Genomic DNA, 23,847 nt, shown 5'->3' with positions numbered 1-23,847 from the left:
ACACAGAGCCGTTGTTCACTGACGAGCTGCGCAAAAAATCGTGCGAATATGAACGTGGTTTTGCGCAGCTCGTCAGTGAACAACGGCTCTGTGTAAATGCTGCTCAATGTGAAAGCACACACGTGATGGAGATTTACCGCTGATTACAGAACGGCTTTACTGACGAGATGCGCATTAAATATCGCATGCAATTTATCGTGCAGCCCTAGAAGAAACCAATGCATTTCGTTCCTTTGAGCCAAACAGGAACGATCGTTGACGCTTAGTCCCACCCCCGTGTCCAGATTGGTTCAAACTGTCCCATATTCAACCAATAAACATAGGTTTTGGTCTTTTGAAACACCATTTAGGATTTTTCATTGTAAAGTTGAACAAATGCAAAGTGAAAGTAAAGTCTGTCGTGCGTGCATGAAAACAAACACAAAATAACACATTTGCATGAGAGAACTTTTTGGAAAACAAACCAAAAACAAGGATGAAATAGCGGTACATATCGGATAAAGCACTGGAATTTATGTCTAGGTGATGTCCCGGTAAAATCGATTCCAACGCAGAGTACAGCCAGCGGATCGATCATTTATATTATGTATATTATGTAAATAATTCTTATATAGTTCATAAAGATCATTTTCACAATTGTTTCTGTTGCACTCTGTATATTTCTCACACATGTTGTGTGTAGTTTGTGAATCATTTGCACTGTTTGTATTTGTGTTGCAGAAGACAATTTGTGCAATTGTTTTCACTAAATAGCTGCAAGGTTTGTGTTTGTTGTTGTTCATACTCAGATGGAAAATATATTTCTCTGAAAAAAAGTCAAATTTTTACTGTGTTTTGTTTAACACTGATTCCATTTTCTTTACTCCCTAAATGTTTTTTGAACACATCTATATTGTTAGTAAACTAAATAGACCTGTTTTTCACTGAAAAGCGCACATAACAATATTGTAATAAATGGCTATAGCTTGGGGAATGTTATATGTAGACAACATTTTATTTGGAAGTGTAAAACACCCAGATACATCTTTCTATAGAAAAAAAATCCAAACTTCATGGGTTTGTGTTTGAGTACACAGTAAAAAAAACCACCCAATTGTTGCTTGCGTTTTCCTTAAAATTCTGGAAATTAATTCATTCTTAGAGAAAACAAAAGGAAAACTGGGACTTTAAATTTAGCTGGACTGAAACTTCAAGTTCTCCTGTTTATAATGATATATGACACTTGATACTGTCTGCTAACTTGAAATTATATTATTTCACAATATTACTGTTTTGATTACATAAAAGTAGCCTCAGTGAGCATAAGAATATATATATATTTTTAAAAGTCTTACTGACCCTGAACTTTTGAACGGAAGTGTATATTTTATAATGTAGTATTTAATTAAATTAAATGTATTTATTTTTTTTTTTTATCGGATGTATGGTCATTTCTGAATGTCGTTTAATCACAAAATAACACGCAGCCAAAAAAAAAAAAATCCAGTTACTAATATACATTTTCTGACAAAAATTATCAGTCGACCAAGATTTGAACTTGTCACCCTGCATACTTAAAATGAGAAATGTCAAACTACAACATCTCATACTGAGTGAGAGGCTGTGACCCCTGAGGGCTGAAATTGTAGATTCGCTCCTGGAAGAGACGCTGCTCTTCATGCCTCTTGTTCTTTCACATTTCTTGTCACTTTCTGACGGCCAAATTCTTGAAGTATTCTGCTACACAAGCTCTAAGGGGCCCAATGGATTACACAGTCTTGAATTTTGGGGTCTATCTGAGTGCTTATTAATATTTCATGGGCTTTGGTTTGTCCATCTAGAGTCACTGCAGCAACAGGTTGTCACTAACAGCCTTGTGTGTATTCTCTTAGGAAGGTGAAACTAGGTTCACTACAATGTATGAGTTCATTTCTTGTTCTAAAACAGTTATCATAATCACAATTATACTGTCTGCTTGTTTGTGTGTGTGTGTGAATATTTCCACAACCAAATGTGATTATGAGCAGGCCATACTAAAAGTTCTATATAGTATATATAGTATATATATTAGGGCTGTGCAAAAAATCGAATGCGATATTCATGCGCATCTCGTCAGTAAAGCCGCCTGAATTTTGAACGCAATTTTGCGTAGCTTGTCAATGAACTACGGCTCTGTGTAGTAAATGCAGCTCCATCTGAAAGCATGTGCTGGAGATTTACTACTAATCACAGGAGCGGCTTTACTGACGAGATGCGCATGAAAATCGCATTTTATTTTTTTGCATGGCCCTAATATATATTAGTGTGTCAATATTAGCGCGTTAACACAAGCGATTCATTTTTTCAGATTTTTTTCCAGATTAACACGTTAAAAAACTTTAACGCAATTAATGCAGGGGCTAGGACTAGCCACCCCACTCACAACTGCTGCTTCTGTCACTTTTTCTCTTGACAAGAAGTGCATTTATTCAGTCGCAGAACGACTGAGAACAGGAGACGTTTCAGACGCGCGCTCCACTTCAGCGCCAGGCGTGAGACAAACGAGTGCTCTTCAATTGCACGCACAAAGGCACCGGCGCGCACTGTAGCCTGTATCCTTTCATATCAAAGTGCAAAATAAACTACGTGCATGCAATGTCGTGGTATGTTAAGTCATGAAGTTACCAAAAGGCAATTAAAGCTGCCTTAAAACTGTGCATGCATGTAATATATTTTATATGAGTCACATTTAAGAACATGTCTCTGAAATGGTTTTCAAAACTGTCCTGGAGCAGCCCAGCACTCTCTCACTCATCTAACACACCCGATTCAACTCGTCAGCTCATTAATAGAGACTTTAAGACCTGAAGTGGGTCAGAAAAGGTAAAAAGAGATGAGAGAAAATATGATGCGGATCAGATCCGCGTCACATTCAGCAGCGGCAGCTCTTAAAGAAATAACAGCCAATACAACCTAATAACCAGCTGCTGTGATGTCTGTTAATCAAAGGACAAAGAAAAAAGAGAGGAAAAAGGAGCTTTTATAGCTTTAAGGATTCATATATATTTAATTTAGAATTTAGTGTTTAATAATTTCAATTTCTGTATATTTCTGCGATTAATTTCAGAAAAATGTATGATTAATTAGTATTCAGGCAGGATATAGCGACCCTTAAAATGGTTAAAGCAGTCAAACTGCAAGGGTGGTACAGTCAGTCCTGTGAGTTATAGACTGGAGAGGACAAATGCAGCGGGGCCACAGGGAGAACGGCGTATGAGGGAACATCCAGAGGCTATGCAGAATACTTAAAGTCCCTCAAGGCCAGTAGGGATTTCTGTTTAAGAAACAGATCCGTTATGCAATTATGATTTATGTATATGCAAAATCAGAATGAGAAAGTAGATGTTTTTTATTCTTTTGAACAGTTCTGCCGGACCAGCGACGGGAGAATCTAGTTAGCATTCTGGCTCACATTCATGCCACTCGTTCAATCAAGTTAATTAATGGTTAAGGGAGCACTCAACTCAGTCCTGGTTAAAATCACACATTCTCAAGTGTTTATTTCTCACACCTGCGTAACTGTTTATTAATATGCATGCTGATAAATATGTGTGTGTGCGTGTCAAACGAGGTGCTCTCACATGGTCTCACATGTGCAGTGACGAAACTGCTCTCCTAATCAGCACTGATGTAATCAGCAGGCAGCCCACCTCTCTCTTTCTCTCACTAGCTCTCTTCAAAGCCAGCACTACTAAGATGGCAGTGTACTATTCCTGCTAACAGGCCATTGCCATTAGCAGAGCTTATCTTCCAGTATGGGTATTTTGTAAATCTGCATCCACAAACTGAATTACATTAGCATGGCTTTTCTAATCAAAACAGATCAGTAGAAAACCAGCTGCTGGTATCGTATAGAAGAGCTGGAATATAGAACTCATATTCATATGCCTTAAATTATGATAGATCTATCTATCTATCGTTCTATCGTTCTGTTGGTCTTTCATATTTTATTAAGCCTTCTGAGCAGAACAACAAAAATTCTAATTGTCATCCAACTGGTTGTTTGACATTTTTGAAATGTTAAAATGTTCAGTTTTTCCAGTAAACTGACTTGCCGTAGACTTTAATGTGCTGTGTTGCCATAATGTCTTGCATCCATTTATCATGTACATAATGTGTTAAATATTGACAAATGTCAATGAAATTGTGAGTCACAATGACTTCTGATGGGTTGAAGTACTGTAAATGGGTTGAATATTATAGTATGTACAAATCAGTACTGCTGTGATTTTATTGGTGTTATGAAGTTACATTATAGATATGCTGTATAATTTCAGGCTATTACAGCAAATTGGAACCCTACATCTATATTGTAGACTTGAAAAATTAATTGAGATGAAAAATGTGTCTGAAAGAAGTCTCTTAGGCTCACCAAGATATAGAATACGGTAAAAATGGTTGTATGTGAAATATTACAATTTAAAATGTATTTAAAAATGCAGTTTATTTCAGTTTAGACTTAATTTTACAGGAATACCTTATACTTTAAAAATCTCAATGCATTTCTCTCTTACACAGTTTATTATATACAAAACACTTTACAGTTAAAACATTTTGTTTCTGTCCCATTCCAGCCCTTCCAAGCTATACCTGTGGGAATCCAGGCCAGCTGCTGAATGGCATGCAGCAGGGCTCTACTTTCAACATCGGGGATAAGATCCGCTACAGCTGCAACCAGGGTTATGTGCTGGAGGGCCACACTGTGCTCTCCTGCCTGGCCACTTCCTCCGGCACCGCTGCCTGGGACTTCCCCCTGCCGTACTGCCGAGGTGAGTCCGGGGGCTCAAAATGGGCCAGGTGGGATTGAACCTTCTCAAGAGAGACTTGAGAAAAGGTTACCCAAGTGTCTTTATCAGGGCTGACAGATATCCCAGCGTTTAGTAGCAGGTTGGCTGCGCAGTTCTATTTTTCCTGGATGAGACACAGTAGAGACCCCGGAGGTGATACCTGCCAACGTGTGAACGTGTTTTGTGAGACAGCGAGGTCACGTGGTAGCTGTTGCCTGGGGAAAAGTGATATCCAAATGCTCTCGGTCATGATACACTGAAAATATGCTGACAGTTCCAGGCCTAATATTAACACAATGTTGAGCCCCCATTGACATGCCGTGCTTACATTTTACGTCCATTCTGTTGTACACAAAGGCTCATAAATATGCATAAATGAACTGTACGTGGGCATATTCACATATTCATGACAGTCTCATAAAAACACACAGGTCTAGCAGTTAATAAAACAATGAAAACGTGCTCCACAGATAATAGCATGTATAATGTATTAGACATATTCGAGTGCAATGCACAGTAGCTATGGTCTCCAGATCGGGTGTGAGTGTTCTCTCGCAGGCCAGTATGAACCAGGGCCATCTGTGCCCAGGCTGGGGGACAGGAAGCCCACGTAAAGACACACATGCTCAGCCACGCAATGCCAGAAGAAGACCCCCACTTGCCAATGCTGAAGCTCCACTATCCTTCACTGGCGTCCTTCTGCCCCGTGTGGGGTACAGCAGGGATAATATATTTAGGGATTTTATTTTTAAACCAACTTTTTGGTTTAATAAAAGGTGACAAAGAATAAAGTAATCTCATCTATAGCCTATATAATGAAAGTAAAGTCATAAGTGATTTATAGTTATTCCTCGGACTTATACTGTAGCCTCTACGCGGTTTTCATTTATTCTTCTGCATCATTGTCCATGACAATGTGCAATTACACAGGCAGTCCACTAGTAGGCAGTGTCCATAGGAATGCTGCTGGTGTAACCTACAGTATTAAGGCAAAAGCCAAAGAAGAATCAGCTTATTTTGTACGTTGTCGGAGAAACATCGGCAGTGATGGTGATGACTTTTGTTACAGCTTGACTTGCCGGTCCATCTTCGTTTTCGCTGTAGTTATATCGCAAGCAGAAATGCATATGAAGAAATGCGACGCTATCACAGATATTTTTTTTGTTTTTTTGACCTGAAGGTGGGGTTCTAGCAGAACAACCATAGCGATTGCAGTCCGCATAGATTTGATGAGTTGTTACATTTTTGGAGAGGTGCATGTCAGGCTACGCCGTTGGTGTGATGCAAGAGTATAAATCAACCTTTAGACTTCTTCTTAATTTAGCATAATGTATTATTTTGTGGCAACCATTGCATTCATTAATTTTTTTATGTTGTTTTTTATACAAAAAGAGGAATCCTAGAGTTATCATCTCATCTATATATAGACTTCTATAATCAGAATAAAGTCATAAGGGAAGTAACCTTAACCCCCGGTTTCATAGACAAGGCTTAAGCCTTTTAGTCCCAGACTAAAATGCATGTCTGAGCTGTTTTAACTGAAAGAAACTTGCACTGACATATCTTAAAATATGTAAGTTCGGTCACACTTTATTTTAAGGTTCAATTCTCGCTATTAATAAACCATTAACTGCGACTGCGTCTAATAGTTACTAAGGTAGTTGTTAGGTGTAGGATTACGGACGTAGAAGTCATGCAGAACATGTGCTTTTTAAGTACTAATAAACAGCCGATATGTTAATAAGCATGCTAATAAGCAACTAGTTAATAATGAGAATTGGTCCCTATACTAAAGTGTTACTGTAAGTGTCATTGTAATGCACATCAGTAGTGTTTTTTCCCCCTAAGGCATGTTTATAAAAACTACTTAAATTTCCGAATTGAACTATGGCCTAATCCTAAGCCCTTTCTGTGAAACCAGGCCTACAACCTTATTACTTGCATTTAATAGGCTATAATTTGTTTAAAATACTTTTTTATTATTTTACTTTATTTTTATTTATTTTTGCTATTTTGTGGCAACCATTGCATCTATTTATTGCTGTCTTTTTAAATCTTGTTTGCCTATTTTCTAGTGCCAAATTGAGATATATATATATATATACATTTATTTTATAATTATAGACTAAGTCAGAAGGGAATTAACCGTAAACATATTTTTGTATCCTCTATCATCCTTCATGCTTTATCTCTCTTCAATTTGAATGGATTTCCAATTAATTAACCATGCGACTGACACCAAATGAAGTTCTGCTCTGTACACAAGTAGAGAAAACAGCAACTCAAAGGCTGTGGTAGCCGACAACAGATAGCTTTGTCTCTGGCTCTGATTATGGGTGGCCAGAAGGTGGCAGGAGGTTGGGTCATTTCCCTTAAAGGAGTCGCACAGTGTCAGTAAGGCTCCAGAAGCCATCTTGCTTCTCCTGTCCTCATTACTGCTTACCTTCCAGGCCTCTTCACAGTGTTAAGTCTGACTTATTTACCATTTCCTATAGAGCACACTATAAATATTTGATCTAATAGGCCTACATTATTAAATTTTTTCCCAGTTGAACATATACGTTCAGATCTCTGCATCTAAGCATCTCCACATGGTCTGTATCCTCACAGCCCTCTCAACCCCCTCATTCACTCGCACTGTGGGAATAGATTCAGTTTTCTGCATTCAAAACGTCAAAATGGCGGGCTGCTGGCATGCCACCCTCCTCTGTGGCACACTGAACAGGAATGCTCGTTCCAAAAAGAAGATAAGAGAAAACCGAGAAGTTGCAATCTCACGAACTGGTTGGATCTGTTGTTCCTCCAAAATCCTTTTCTTTTCCCCATTGTTCTTCTCTATCAGTGCTGGCTCTTGGGTCTCAAGGTGCCGCTGCACACCACTCGCTGCTGTGTTACCATGGCAGCCGCAGAGCCCGAGGAAGGCAGTATGAAGAGACATGAAACACAAGCAGACCATCTTTTGTAGGGGCTTAGATCTTTATGCATCACACATCATCCATTTATCCAGTCACTTTGACATTAAAGAGACTTCCTTGGGGCAGTTCAAAGGTCTGCTTGAGCTTAGTAAGAAAACTGATTGATTTAAACTCAAATTCTGTCACATACAGTAGTTGTCAGGAAATGGGGCAAAATGGGGTGCTTTGATACTTTTACATACTATGACAATGAATGATTGCAATGTGTACTATAGTATATTGTACATTGTACTTCATGTACCATGGCACAAAAAATGGCTTTGCTGTACTAATACTATATAGTCTTTCCAAAATGTTAATGGCAGTCAGAAGAAGAAGAAAAAAAAGGACCGTCATTCCCTCAACTGTCATAGAAGAAACTCACTCTAACGCTAACTTAATAGAATTACAAATTGTATTGTATTTAATGACAAAGTAATGTAATATAAATACTATAACATATAAAAAGTTCAGTGTTATAAATATGCATTACCGTTCAAAGGTTTGGGGTGGGTCAGATTTGTAATTTATTTTTAAATTTTTTTTTTTAAGAATTCTCTTATGCTTACAGCTGCTTACAAGAAAAAAAAACTGTAGTATTGTGAGATATTTTTACAGTTTAAAATAACTGATTTCTATGTGAATGTTTTAAAATGTTTTGTTAAATATACATTTATTTATGTGATGGCAAAGCTGATTTTTTTTAAGCAGTCATTACTCGAGCCTTCACTGCCATCCTTCAGGGATATGCTAATTTTGTGCTCAAAAAGCGTTTCTTGTTATTATCAACTATGAAAGCAGTTGTGATGCTTAATATTTTTGTGGAAACTGTGATACATTTTTTAGGATTCTTCGATGAATAGAACGTTTAAAAGAACAGCATTTATTTGAAATGGGAATCTTTTGTGACATTCTAAGAATCTTTAATGTCATTTTTTATCAATTCAGTTTATTAAAAAAAAAAACTCACTGACCCCAAACTTTTTAACAGTATTGTATGTGTAGCGAATTGTGATGGGTTGTCATTCTGACATCTGTATGCATAATGAATTGTGATTGGTCATTTGTTCCTTGCATATATGTACTCATTAAAGCCAGCACTTGTAAGCACTGGTATTTCCTTCATGAACTGTAGTTCATGTTTCTAGTCTAGAGTTGTAGTTCTAGTTTCTAGTGATGCTTTTAGGTTTTTTCAAATGGTAAATAATTTTTCACAAAGTTTATAACAACCATTTTTGATAAGATTTTGACTGGATTTATAAATGCATCATTCATTCATTCATTCATTCATTTTTGATAAGGAATTTATATTAAATAGTAAAACACAGAATCCAGAAACAAATTCAAACAGACACAGAACAGAATCTCCGTGAAAGACAACTATAACTTTAATTTTGATACATTGGTATAAAATATACATTTAATAAGTTGTTAAAGTTTAATGCATTCAATTGATTAGATATTGTAAATATTAAAATCCATTCAAATGGAATCCAGAAATATTTTAACAGAAAACTCAGAATTTGTGATAAAACAAAGCAGATTTCATAGGGTCCTAGAGAAGTTATCGATTGCATCAGTTGCTGTTAATGTTCATCTCCAGATTTCTAAGATATGTAGCTGGCAGTTTGGATAGGTCTGAGTAGGAGGATTTACAAGTGTGTGTTTGTGTAAAGGTGAAGGATAAACAGAGGTCTCTAACATGAATGGTCATCATTGTAGACACATCCCCGGAAGGAGGAATGTCAGAGGTAGCGTGCTAAAATCAATATGCAAGTGATCAGGAAGAAAAACAGTGCTGGTCTGTCAGGACCTGTTTCTATCACCCTGAGCATTTGATTGGCACAAGATGTGTCTGTGTGCTGTGCAGGACCTAGCAAATAACACTGGACACTCAGTCATCTGCCCCGCAGCAGGGTTACCCATGAATCACTCCAAAGAGCCCCTCATTCCCTCTTTATCTCCTTTAGTACAGATCCACTGAGAGGCAGAAACACTACTATATCAACATGGGTATCCTGCTCTGTAAAACATGTTATCGACACCACTTGAAGCGGTTTCATATGAATTCACATGATGTTCCACCCACTAAGGGTTTATCTTTCTTGACCTATTTGAATATTGCCATAGTCGTGGCTTGGTGGGATAGTGCATATGTTCATACATTGTACAGTGGTGCTTAAGTGCAGTAACCTATGTCCAAAATAACCCCATGATTAGTTTGCTGTGTTCACCACTGTCTTGTTCATTTAAATGCTAAATAAATCAATCAAAAAACATTGTTATTGCTATTATTAATTTACTTATTTTTTTTTATTCATTTATTTAATCTTTTTTTATGTTCGATACATCAGAGATCTTTTAGCTGTTGCTTTGTTTTGTGCAGATCTGAGGCTGTCAGTCCTCTGGATCTCCCTAATCTCTTTTTACTCAGCAGGGTTGAGAGCAGAGAGCATACCCTGGGCACCTAAACTCTGCTATAAGGATTGTTTGTTATTTATGCATCTAAACAATGCTTTATTCCTCTCTCTTTCTCTGACTCACCAGTCTCTATCTGTACATCTCCACCGAGACTGACTGATGTTCAATAACTACTTGCGTTATTGATTACCTGTTTCTTCTCAACTGGGAGAGAGACTGGTATTTATTGAAAGCACCAGATTTTTGGGATGGATCCATGCCTCAAAAGGTCATTCTGCAGGCTTTTTTTTTTTTTTTTTGGGGTGAACATAGTGTTGTAAATGTGCTTGTTAAATCGTAATTTCTAATGTCCTACAATATAAAAAGAACAATTAGATGTTAAGGAATCTGAATGGCTTTCAATTACTTTAAACATTCATTAGACCAACAATATTCCTTCAAATATTGCCCCAGCTATTCTAGCTACATTTTCTGAACAGTTTCATATTCGGAAAAAATGTTGCTTATTTTTAAGATCCCAGAATGCATTGCAGCATAAATATGGTTATTTTTCAAGGCTTTCTATGTTTTTTGTGGTTTGCTGACTTTATTCATGCTGCTGTTTTTGTTTTTTCAGTGATGATGATAAGAACTCATCTTTAAACTTAATTGTTTGTTTATTGTTACTGTTGTAGAGGTTAATATGAAGTGATGAGATCAACTTTTAAATATATAGCCTATTTAATCCATGTTTAAGAATTAAATGGGTTTATAGCATCGTTAATTGATGTTTTGTATTGAATCTTGAAGGGAATTTATTAGTGGAATCTTTAGCTGTTATTGAATGAACATTAGACATAAACATTTATACACTACTGTTCAAAAGCAACTGACATTAGACATTTTCTATACATTTATATTTCAAATAAACATATTTTTCATCAACTTTGCTCATCAAAGAATCCTGAAAAAGTATAATTTCCACACACACAAAAAAAAAAATAAACTAAGCAGCACAACTGTTTTTAACATTGATAATAATTAAAAATGTTTATTGAGCGTCAAGTCAGCATTTTAGAATGATTTCTGAAGGATCACGTGACACTGAAGACTGCCATAATGACTGCTGAAAATTTTACTTTGCCATTACAGGAATATTATATTTCAAATTAAATATTACAGGAATAATTATATATTTTAAAAGATAGCCTATTAAAATAGAAAACAGTTTTAAAATGGTTTTAAAATTGTAATAATATTTCACAGAATTACTGTTTTTACTGTATTTTTGTAACCAATAACTGTAACTGCCCTCAAGTTTTTGAATAGTAGTATAACATTATTATTATTTTTTAATCTACTCAGGTTGGTTTGCTTTCTGGTTTTAGAGAGGATTTTGTCAGCTGGGCGAGCTCCAGGAGACTGGATTAGTGACTTGCGAAACCAGATGAAAACCAGCTTGGCAAATGACCTTAGACTGTTTTAAGCTCACGTAGGTTATGCTGAATCTTGTAGTGCATCAGTAGACTTGTAGAACACAGCTTCATTCAGTACTCTTTCATCTCTTAAAAATCTCACATCTCTCTCCTTTCTTAAGATCTCTGGTGCGCTATACCCTCGTGACCGTGCCTTTATTGGTTGCTGACGTACACCTTCCTTCTTAAGGTCTCCCCGGCTGTGTTTTAACCTCCACAGCACTTGTTTTTAGCCCGTCTCGGTCTCTTCATGCTGGAGACTAGGATGTTCCAATCCCAAGTCCTCAGGGAGAATCTGTCGTTTTGCTGGCTGCCATTCACAAAAACCCTGCGCGCTTCTAGCAATAACGCGCTGTTCGTTTTGGATGTGGACAGAGAGACGGGTGTCGCGCATTTTGTTTTGCACATTTGGCTGGCAGCTGCGCTGGCTCAAGTAATTGCCCACTTGCTTTCCTGTCGCTCTCTTTAGATTACAGTCTAGATTCGCGTGACTGGCAGAGGATTTGTCATCTGTGTGCTGCACCACATTTGCCTGGTTTTAAGAGATGAAGTTTTATTTATAAGAGGTGCTTAGCAAAAAAAACTCAGAGCAAGAAAGCAACACACGTTGTACATCATTTCCACTGTTTTATTTCTTTATTTATCCTGGTAAACATGTATGCCTCGGCCCATTGATGGAGGAGTGGAGTGTAGCATTGGTTTTTCACTGCATGTTTGTGTTAAACATGATGGCTGATCGTCAGTCGAGTCACGCAGATCCCCGCAGAGACAATCTCCTTCCTGTCAGTCTTTCCTCTGCAACCTCCCCCTCATTATTATTGAGATGCCATGAAACGTCAGGATGCAGTCAGGCTGCTCTAATTGTCAGATAAAAGTGTGCCATTCTTAAGTCGTTCATAATAAATGCCGTTTCTTATTTAATTTTTCTCCTCAGCCCCCTGTTTACCTTTTTTTAAATTGTGCGAAACTCGGCCAGAACAAACACTGGGGACACGGAGGGTGTTGCGTTTCGCATGGAAATCTGAAGGAGTGTTGCAAATGTTCAGTTCTCCATGGTTTAGACACATGCCACGGATAATTACATCAGACTGTAAAAGCAGGTCAGCGTCTTACTGTGGAGGGGGATATCAATACCATTTCTCTACTGGATGCCTTTCTCGTTACTTGTGCTGTTTTTTTCTCTTTTATATGTTCCCCTCCTCCCGTTGTCTTGATTTTATTTTATTTTTTATTTTTTTCTGATTCAAGATGGCTAAAGTTCAAACAGAATTAATTGTCTTTCGAAGGGGGGATTCAGATACATTCACAATTTGTTCTCAATTCACCCAGATCAAAATCAAATTCATCTTTGTTGCTGAATGTATTATTTAGTAAAAAAGACAGAAAACAAAATCTGCATAATAAGCAATGCAATGGGTTGGTGTCTTTAAAGGGACGGTTCAGCCAGAAACACAAAAGAGAGATTTTTGAAGAAGCTTTACAGCTATTTTCTGATGATTTCTGATTTTCTTTTAGTGACTTTCCCTGTCTAATTTCTGTCCAAATTGTTATTATGCTTTTTATTTTATTTTTATAAACCTGTTAATGCACACATTGGACTGATCTGGTTTTGATGTTCACTGAGTGATGCACTGGTTTTACAATTCTGCCTGATAAACCCATAATTTATAGAATAATTTATATAAAAAATATATATATTACTTTTTATACTGTTTTGTATAAAAACTGTTATTTTAAATGTTTCAAGTGAATAGCCATCATGAAACTATAATGTACAATATGAAGGATGGGTATTTCTATTTCTTGATATGCTCAATAATACATTTAATTATTCATTTTAAAAGACTGACTTAAAGTTTGGGATAGTTCACCCAAAAATGAAAATTGTCGTCATCTGCTCACCCTCATGTCGTTCCAAACCTGTATGAGTTTCTTTCTTATGTTGAACATCAAATAAGATATTTTGAAGAATGCTGGAAATAAACAGTTGTTGTTCCCCATTGACTTCTATAATATTTATGTCCCTACTATGGAAGTCAATGGGGAACAACAACTGTTTGGTTCTTCACAATTCTTCAAGATATATTATTTTGTGTTCAACATAATAAAGAAACTTATACAGGTTTGTAATGACATGAGGGTGAGTAAACGATGACAACATTTTAACTTTTGGGTGAACTATTCCTTTAAAGTGATCTGAAAATGTGACCTATACTGGCAAAATGAGTCACAATGAATAAATGTTAAAAAAAAAACATTTCTGTTGGAATCAAACAAGACATGACTAACCAGCTACACTTGTTAAAGTCGATAGAGTCAGCAAAGTCAGTTTTGAGAAAAATCTAATTAAAGTTTTCTGAAGGTTCTAATACAAAATCACCTAGCAACCATACCTTATAATCTCTGGTAATACCAGAGCACTAATATCAGCGCACACTAATCTATAGTTGTTCAACTTTTCCCCCCATGATACCACAATGCACCGCACGAGGTGTTTTGATCAATCACAGAAGACGTTAGAGCAACTAGAGATGAGAATCTTCACTTGCCTCAAGATTTGATTCGATTATGATTCAGAGGGCAACAGTTTGACTATTATATAATTCTCGATGCATCTCGTTACATCTTTTCCTCCAATTCTGTTCTTAATAATAATTACTATATTAATCATAATATATTTTTATTTGATCTTAATAGTGACTATTAGCATGCACTTTTATATGCCATTTCAACTGATTCAATATTCACTGACAGAGTTAATCAATCAGTTAATCAGCCAATCAATAATTATTTTGGCTTGACATGTGGGTGAGTAAATACTGACAATCTTTGTGTGAAAGGACTCTTTTATGTTTAAAATGACAAATTACTGTCATTTAAACATGACTCAAAGATGCCTGAAAGCATCACATGTAAGTGTGGCATGTAACTATGGTCTTCTTCTCCCTGAGGAAATGACAAAGAAGGGGCTGTCAGGATGAGGGGAGCTGAGTGCATTATCGTTATGGTTTCTGGTTGTACTGCAAGCCGTTACACATAAGACTAACAACGACATCGCGCTGGGCTTCGTGACATTGCCGTTTCAATTATACCTCGAGATGTGCTACTCTGCATGTAAAGTATATCCTTTCCATCCTCGCAGAAAGAATACACACGTATACCCTCCATGAATAATACACAGGACCATATGCTCTGGAGGAGTATGTGCTAAGCATGCAAGCAGAGATCACATGCAAACATACAGTCATGGCCAAAAATATCGGCACCCTTGGTAAATATGATCAAAGAAGGCTGTTAAAATTAATCTGCATTGTTAATCCTTTTTATCTTTTATTTTAAAAATTCACAAAAATCTAACCTTTCATTGGATATATCATGGGAAATATCATAATGAAATGCATGTTTTTTCTCAAATACACGTTGGACACAATTATTGGCACCCCTAGAAATTCTTATGAGTAAAATATCTCTGAAGTATATTCCCATTCATATTCACCATTTTGAGCACTCCAGGGTAATTATGAACATGAAATTATCCAGCCATGGCTTCCTGTTTCACAGAAGATTCTCCAAAGACCACAGCTGGAGAATTGCAGAAAATAGTTGAGTCTCTGGGTCAGAAAACTTAAAAAAATATATTCAAACATCTCTCCATTCTTTGTAAGTGGGAAAACTTGAAAAATCGGCAGTGTATCAAATACTTATTTGCCCCACTGTACATCACCACATGTTGTTTGGGAGGGTTTCCAGAAAAATTCTCCTAGCTCATCCAAAAACAAACTCCAGCATATTCAGTTATCAGACACGACTGGAACTTCAAATGGGACCGGCTTCTATGGTCAGATGAAACAAAAAAATTAGCTTTTTAGCAACAAACACTCAAGATGGGTTTGGTGAACACAGGGATAAAAAGTACCCCATGTGTACAATGAAATATACTGATGTATTTTTGATTTTGTGGGCCTATATTTCTGCTGGAGGTCCTGGACATCTTGTTTAGACACATGGCATCATGGATTCTATCAAATACCAACAGATAAAAAATCAATAAGTGACTGACTCTGTTAGAAATCTTATAATGGGCCATGTTTGGATCTTCCAACCGTACAATAATCCAAACACAAACCTCAAAAACAACACAAAAATGGGTCACTGAGCACAAAACCAAGCTTCTGCTATGGCCATTCCAGTCCTCTGACCTGAACCCTATAGAAAATGAATGTGGTGAACTGAAGAGAAGAAGCACCAACATGGAGCTGGGAATCTGAAGGGGCTGAAGTGATTCTGGATGAAGGAATTGTCTCTGATCTCTTGTCAGGTGTTCTCTAACCTCATCAGGCATTATAGGAGAAAATTTAGAGCTGATAAACTGGCAAATGGAAGTTTCAAAAAGTATTGAATAAAAGGGTGTCGTTAATTGTGGCCAATGTGTATTAGAGAAAAACATTTATTTCATAATGATATTTCCCCCCATTTTAAATTCTTATTCTCCAATGAAAGGTTCAATTTTTGTGAATTTTTAAAATAAAAGATCAAAAGGATTAACAATGCAGATTAATTTTCACAGCTGCCTTTGATCATATTTACCAAGGGTGCCAATATTTTTGGCCATGACTGTATGTGTTGTGGTTACGTATTATGTCTATTTTTTATCCGATGATCACCTGGGACATGAGAACCTGCAGTATTTTGGACTGCAATGTTTAATAAGTAAATCCGCACTGCATCATCAAGATTCCTGCTTGTGTAAATGTCTCTGAGGTGCAGAACTTCTTCTCAACCTCTTCATGTTTCCACCATGTCTTTGCTGAAGCAGCAGAATTAAACTGAAACTATGTGTTGGCTTCCCATCAAGGACAGCGTGAAATCAATAGCTGTCTCTTTAGTCCGCCCGATGCACTTATCAAACTTTTTTTTTTCTTTTTCATGAGTCATGTTTTATTTAGGCATGTGTTGGTCTAATGTCTCCATTCGAACTGAGCCATCCATCAAAACGGCACGGATGACCGGTGCTTAGCTGGTGTCTGGCAATATCAGATTGTTTACACACATCCACTCGGCATGTAAAGTTATCTCTCACTCTCCAGCCCAGCAGACGCCCACCTGAAATCAAAATCGACAGGAGCGGGTGAAGAAAAGGGTCAGCAAACTCTCATATTTAGTTGCTTCCTATCAGTGTCATGACCTAAATCAACACTTTTTCCCCTCTCAGAATGGTACAAGAGTTTTTAAATGGAGGGCAAAACGATGCAGCGGTACATGTGAATGAGGTGAGGGAGACTATATATATATTGTAGGGCATTCTGTGGGACTGGTGGGTGTGAACCCATTGAGTCTGTCTTGACGTACTCTAAATTGACCTCTTCTAGGTCCCTGCTCAGCTTTTGGCCCACATCGGAAAACAGCAAGATGGACAGGAGTGTTTTCGTAAGCATGTTTGCTGTTAGGTTTGCGGCTTTGTTCGTTGTGGTGATAGACGTGGACTGTACTATGAGAGATTAAAGGTAATGGATTAGATCAGCTCCCCATTCCTCACTGCTGATAACCCAGCACTCCTCTCATTTTTATAGATGCCGGGCTGCTGTGATTGGCTCCGGTTTGCTCAATGTGTTTCACAGACATTGCTAAAGCGCACACACTGCGTGACAGCACACTGAGCAGCTGCAGTAGTTCTTATTGCCTACGGCACAAAAGTGACCAAGGTGTGTGGAGGTCTTGGCAAGTAACTGTCTGATCACTTATTCTTTCTAACTAAAGATCATTAGCTGCGAGGGAACCATGGGGCAGGTTGAATTGTACAAACCTGTTTTTGGACAAACCAAACTTTTCTTTTATGTTTTAAAGTTGTACATATTGTAATATCAGTTAGTCAGAAGTCAAACTATTGGCATAAAGTCTGGTCCACATTTACTGTCTCAGTTGGGAACTGGAAATCATTTCTTAGAACTACAGTAGTTTAATTAATAGATAAAGAAATACTACATGCATGCATAAAAATGGAACTGGACGACATTGTTTTTGACTGATATAAAATTCTTTTTTGTCAGAAATGCATTTTAAAAGGGTCATGAACTGGTCATTTTTTATTATTTCGTACTGTTCTCTGAGGGCCACTTATAATGTTATCAATAATTTTTTACACCAAAAAAAACATCATCATTTAAAAGTTTGTAACGTCGGACTGTAGACTCGGAAGTAAACAACCACTGCTATGATTGGCTAATAGTTGTGTATGTTTGATAGCCTACATCCTTCACAGATGGATGCTGCTGAGATTTAGGTTAAAAATGCATAAATCAGTACATATCAAACGATTTGTAATAACAGACAAAGCAATAGTGACCAGACAATAAAAACAGTTACTCACACTTGTGTGGTGTGGCATTACTGTCGGAGCCAATATAGTTGGCACAGCATTGTCTTTTAGTTTCAGTCTTTCTGAAAATATTGCATCGAATTGTGCCTTGTTTGTAAACTAATCCGCAGTAAACTGAAGTGAACAAAGTTCTTACTGATGCGGTCTGGATCAAATAAAATGAATCCACTTTTTCCAAATATTGGGTTTAGAGGGAAGCCAATGCAAAGACTGATTTACAAATGACTGTTACACTACATGTGCGAATCAGTGGGCGGGGCTAAACAGGCAGTGCTATAGAAACAGGCGTTGATCTCCTGTGGAGGTGGGGTTTAGCCACATTATTACGTCATAAAGTGGCACATTCCACAATCTGTCGTTTTGGAAGATTGGCTTCAATATAAGCTGTTTTTAGACTAACATGAAAGTATTGAGTCCTGAAACATAGCATGTTTTTATAGTACAATGACATCTTATACGTCAAAAGAGCAAGGACATTTTTATTTCTCAGTTCATAAGGCCTTTAATGAATTAAACATGTTTGTTCTAGTATTGTTTAATATATAGTTAAAGGGAGGGGCAATTTTTGTCATCATTTACTCATTTATCTCATGTTGTTCCTTTTGACTTAAGCACATAAGATCATAATTTGAAAAACATTGGAAGACATTAGCATTCATTTTATAGACAAAAATTGTCAGTGGAACTATTAAGGAACCAAAATCATTAAGAGGAAACAGAATCGTTCAATTCTTTCCTGTCTCTAGTGTGCATTATGGTGTAGTTCTCAACTTTATAACAAAAATATTCAATAACAAAAACATTCAGCAGTAGAAATGTGTATTATGTATCCCAGTTGGCATCAGTAAAGAACCAACTCTGATACCAGTGCTATTTTTGAGGAGTAACTGTAGCTTATTCTGGACAAGAGCCGTCTACACTGACTCAGAGGGGGCCATCTGACCGACATGTAAAACAACCAACCAACCACCAAGGACGTATAATGTGTTATGCCAATGGGGCCAGTGCCTCGGGGCCTCTCACTGCCAGGGGCCTCAAACTGAGATGACTGCTGTGGCTAGAGAAAAACCACAGCTGATGTAAAATTGACATAGAAACAAACAGTGCTTGAATGTGTTCCAGTGACTACTGGCACAGTGTGAAATAAATGCACATGTTCCTAGCTCCTCATCAGCTTTTTTCAACCAGTCACATTACATTCTGTTCTCTTTTGCAGTGTATTACTCGTATATTGTGTACTTTCTAGATGTATTTCTTTCATATTTACATGTTTTTTCAATTGTGAAAACAGGTGGCCTTCAAAAGGGCTGGTGCCCTGGAACTCCATAATCCGTTATTACCAACCATATTTATAGGGGAATATTATAAATCTGAAATCAATAATGCTATAATAATAGACTGACTTCAAAGTGGTAGTTAATTTCAGTGTGCAAAAAGTTAGTATTTTGTGGTTTAGAATATTTTAGACATAATTCTCCAATGTGTAATACATTTCCGCTCAAGGACATCTAACTCACTACCAACTGCTTCATACAAAATATGTCAAACTATTGAATACCATGACTACTGCAAAGCTTCACCATTACAGCCTTGTTCCTTGTATAAAACACTTTATTTCTCCACAGACTGAACAGATCCAATGCAGTCTTAGATGTTGTAGAGCAGCCAATTCAGATTGAATCAAGTGATTTCAGCCATGTTTGTGGGAAATATGCATCATGGAACTTAGGTTTTTATGGCTGCACTTAGACTGGTTAAATTGATAGATCTGTCTAGTGTAATTTCACATGGCATCTACTGTATATACTGTACATCATGAACATCACTTTCATTTCATTGAATTATGGAAATCCGAATTTCAGTTTACAGTTTCCATTTTGAATCCGTTATTTTAATTGGGCTATTTGATGTAGAAATGTGTGCCATCAAAATAAACCTGATAAATGAAATAATTATTGCACTTGCTCTCAAGCTGTGTTCAGTAACTGCAGTGTCAACAGTATTTAAATAACACTTCATGGATATTGCCAACGGTTGATCAATGAGATGTATTTTAATGGAAAATAACGATCGTCTCATTTGGGAACTCTGGACAGCAGTTCTGCATCAGATGTGTTTTTCATATGGCATATAGACAGTAAAAGACAACAGATGAAAAAAGGCATTGTTTTGAAAGTCTGGCGCTTTGTTTCAGCATTGTGGATTTTCTTTTCATTTGTTGAGTTTATTTTGTGAAATATTGATGAGGGTGGGAGAGACAGCGGGCTGCACTCTTATTTTACAGCCTGCTTTAATGAAAGTGCTCTGTGTTTCTTCAGCGTTTTATTTCATGAAGCACAATTATTCTTCGCACACCATATCTCGCCACTAATCTTCGCACCGCACACACGCACCACGCACCGAGGTATTAACATGATTAATTCATTTTCAGCTAAATAAGATGGAGATTTGCATAATAACACTCAAAGACATCATGCGATGTGAAGGTCTTTTGTTTAACAGTTCTACACACTGTAAATTTGGAGAGCATGTTTAAAGGAGTAGTTCACCTAAAAATGAAGATGTATCATTATTTACTCACCCTCATGTCATTTCAAATCTGTGTGCTGTTACTCGTGGGTTGGAACGCAGAATTTGAATTTGTGAAGAAATATCTTGCATTAATATGAATATGAATTTAAAATTATTACATTTCTACTCTCTTGCTTATACGTATTATGATTCCATCGATCCATCCATCCATCCAATTTATTAATTTATATATAATTATATTTAATTTATGTAATACTGTAATGTATTACTTATTACGTTTACATTTATTGATTTTAGATATATGTATCACCTATGTACTACATTTATGTAATTGTTTGTTGTTTTATACTTATTTATTATTTTTAATTAATTTAATTATTATTATTTTTAATTATATTAAAGCAAATAAAATAAAAAAATAGGTTTGCAATGACATGAGTACATTAACAATTTTCTTTTTAAGAAAATTGTTAAGTTTAAGGACTTGGATGTTGCATGTTTATGAGCTTTGGAAACAAATCTGGGAATATATTTACTTAGTTGCTGCTCATTCTGGACATAATATTTTATTTACAGGTCTGGAAGCCGATAGTGGCAGTGACATACTGTGCACTCTTAAACACGGCCTCTTTAGAGTGCATCTCTTGAGTCATTTAGCAGGCCACTGTGCTGTGTTTATGAGTTTGATTTTCAGACAGACTTTATGTTGTTCTCTCTGGCATGCTTCAATACCTGTGTATATCAGCATGCCCCTGCATGTCTTTGTGTCACTGAGTTTCATCGGTCACGCCTCGACATCCTCATTCAGAGAGCAGTGTTCCCTCCGAGTCAGCAAGCCACGCTGCACTGGCTGCTCTCAAAATGGCTGACTCACTCTAAACAACAATAAAACACTATTCTATCTGCCCAGCACTTCTTATCAAAGCTTGAACTGGGCAACTGTATAGCAGACAAATCCTTACACCCCATTCACACGGGGCGTCGTTGTCAACACCTCTCGTTTACTTTGAATGGAGTGACGTCAAGCGTTGCCGAACTGAATTGTGGGTCCATTGCTCGCGGCAGAAGTTGAAAACTTTTCAACTTTTGAAGCGCCAACACAGGCGTCAGCCAATCAGATCGTCTTATGCAAATACCCTGGTGCAGACGCTAACCAATCGTGATCATGCAACACCAGAAAATTAATGTGATTGGCTGTTATCACTATGACGGTCACATCAGCACCAAGCTTCTGAAACGCCCTCCATCAAGCGTCGACGCCGACGCCCCGTGTGAATGTGCGATTACATAGCAAGTGTACTCTGAAATGTAAGCTGTAAAATAACATGCTATGCCATTGGAACTACTGTATACACATCTTTTTTGGTTGTTGCTTCTGGTCAGTGATGTGTAGAGGGTGTCAAACATTTTTTTAATGATGTGTGTCGAGAGTTTATGAATGGTTAAATAATATAATATACTACACTAAAACAAATGAATACATATACTGCATTTAATGTACAAGTCACCATATCGGACCCGGTGCAGACTTTTCACTTAAGCTGTGACACAGATTTGTGTACAGATAAAAACTGAACTGTGCCATAAATGACAAGAGCAATTTTAAGCTGACAGGAGAAGTGGTTGAAGTAGGGAAAAGAAAATCAATGATTTAAGTAAGCAGTGGGGTAGAGAGAGCATTTTCATGTGTTCTGTGTGTGTAGGTGTGTTTTGATAGAGGGGAGAGAGAACCAGGTGCTGGGAGAAACTCAGAAAGGTCAAAGGGGAAGTTTTGCTGGGACGTTTTTCTACACTCTAGGAATATGTCATCAATATATTGATTGGCATGCTAGGTGATCCATCTTAATTCAATACCCCAGCATGAGAAGAGTACTTTGTGTGCTCCCTTGCGTGACAGGGGTCAAAATAGTGAATCTATGTATGTAGTGTGTGTGTGTGTGTCTGTGTGTTTGTGTGTATAAATACTAGGGCTGTGTATCACCAGCAAAGTCACTGTATGATACATATCACGGTACAGAGGACACGGTACTATACATATCACGATACAAGACTGCACTGAATTTCACCAAAGCAGAATTTAGTAAAACAGCTGTTGATTAAACACTGCATACTATAGTGCCATTTCTAACTATTGGCAGAACAGGCAGCTGACCTCTGCATTATCAGAGGTGTAAAGAGTACCTAAAAACCATACTTGAGTAAAAGTACAAATACCTTACAGTGAAAATTACTCCACTACACGTTACAAGTCACCAATTCCAAAACAACTTGAGTAAAAGCCTTAGAGTATCTGATTTTAACAGTACTTAAGTATTTTACTTATACTAAATATAGGCTCAAAAAATGGACTAGTTAAAGAGATTTGCCAGTGAAAAACTGTAATGTTCTGGAGAAGCTGGGGGAAAAGGCAGAGGCAAGGATCTATGTGCAGGTATTTAATGTAAAAACTAGAACAAACAATAAGCAAATAACCAAATGGAACAAAGAACAGAATGACTGGCAAACAGACAACCACTAGGCCTACATTAAACAACTCACAAGGAACTAAAGGAAAACTAGGGCTATGTATACACACAGGGGGCTAACAAGCTTAAAGCCCCGTTCACACCAAGCACGATAACTATAAAAATAACGATATTGGCGTCCACACCAGTGGATGATATCGTCTGATTATTCTAAGCGTACACTCATCTGTCGCTTTAAATTCTCGACCTCGTGATAGCAGGATTGATTCTGATTGGCTGTCAATGTTTTTTATCGTTCATCAGCTGGAAAAAATCGTTCTGAAAATGATTCCAATTATATAATTTATCTGTGCCTTTAACATTATAGCTGTGGTGTGGACTCTTCTATATGGATTTTTAGAACTATATCTTTATCGTTATCTTTAAAGTTATCGTGCTTGGTGTGAACAGGCCTTAACAAGATAAGACACACCTGAGGAGACTATACAAGGGGAACCAATGAACAAACGGACTACAATCTGACTACAAACACCACGGGAGACAGGAAGTGACATAAAAGTCCAGGGCAAGGCACAGAGATCATGTAACAAAAACAAGAAAGAGTTGATTTGTGAGGAGAGCAATCACGTTTATTTTCTAAAACCAAAATAAAACTGAACACCTAAAAATGACAAAACAAACAAACAAAAAAACTATATTCTTCAAAAAGGTCTCTTCAGTATAATGGATAAATAAAATAATGTTAAGTAAAATTAAAAAACCGAAGGCTTCTTGCACTGGATGTGCTGGTTTCGGCCTCATTACCGGCTGCAGTCATGTCCTCATCTCATATATAAAACA

The 23,847-nt window shown here is 37.1% G+C and overlaps 1 protein-coding gene across 1 annotated transcript in view; it reads left to right on the top strand.

Moving 5' to 3' along the window:
- LOC107563274 (CUB and sushi domain-containing protein 2-like) overlaps positions 1–23,847 on the top strand; it is a 209,651-nt gene that overhangs the window by 130,890 nt on the left and 54,914 nt on the right. Inside the window, exon 4 of the mRNA XM_016248094.1 lies at positions 4,593–4,787. Coding sequence (XP_016103580.1) covers positions 4,593–4,787 — 195 coding nt within the window. The remainder of the gene's footprint in view (positions 1–4,592; positions 4,788–23,847) is intronic.

The sequence above is a fragment of the Sinocyclocheilus grahami genome, unplaced genomic scaffold (assembly GCF_001515645.1).
Source record: "Sinocyclocheilus grahami isolate Dianchi unplaced genomic scaffold, SAMN03320097.WGS_v1.1 scaffold865.1, whole genome shotgun sequence".
NCBI classification, from domain to species: domain Eukaryota; kingdom Metazoa; phylum Chordata; class Actinopteri; order Cypriniformes; family Cyprinidae; genus Sinocyclocheilus; species Sinocyclocheilus grahami.
This window is presented reverse-complemented; position numbering and strand designations above follow the sequence as displayed.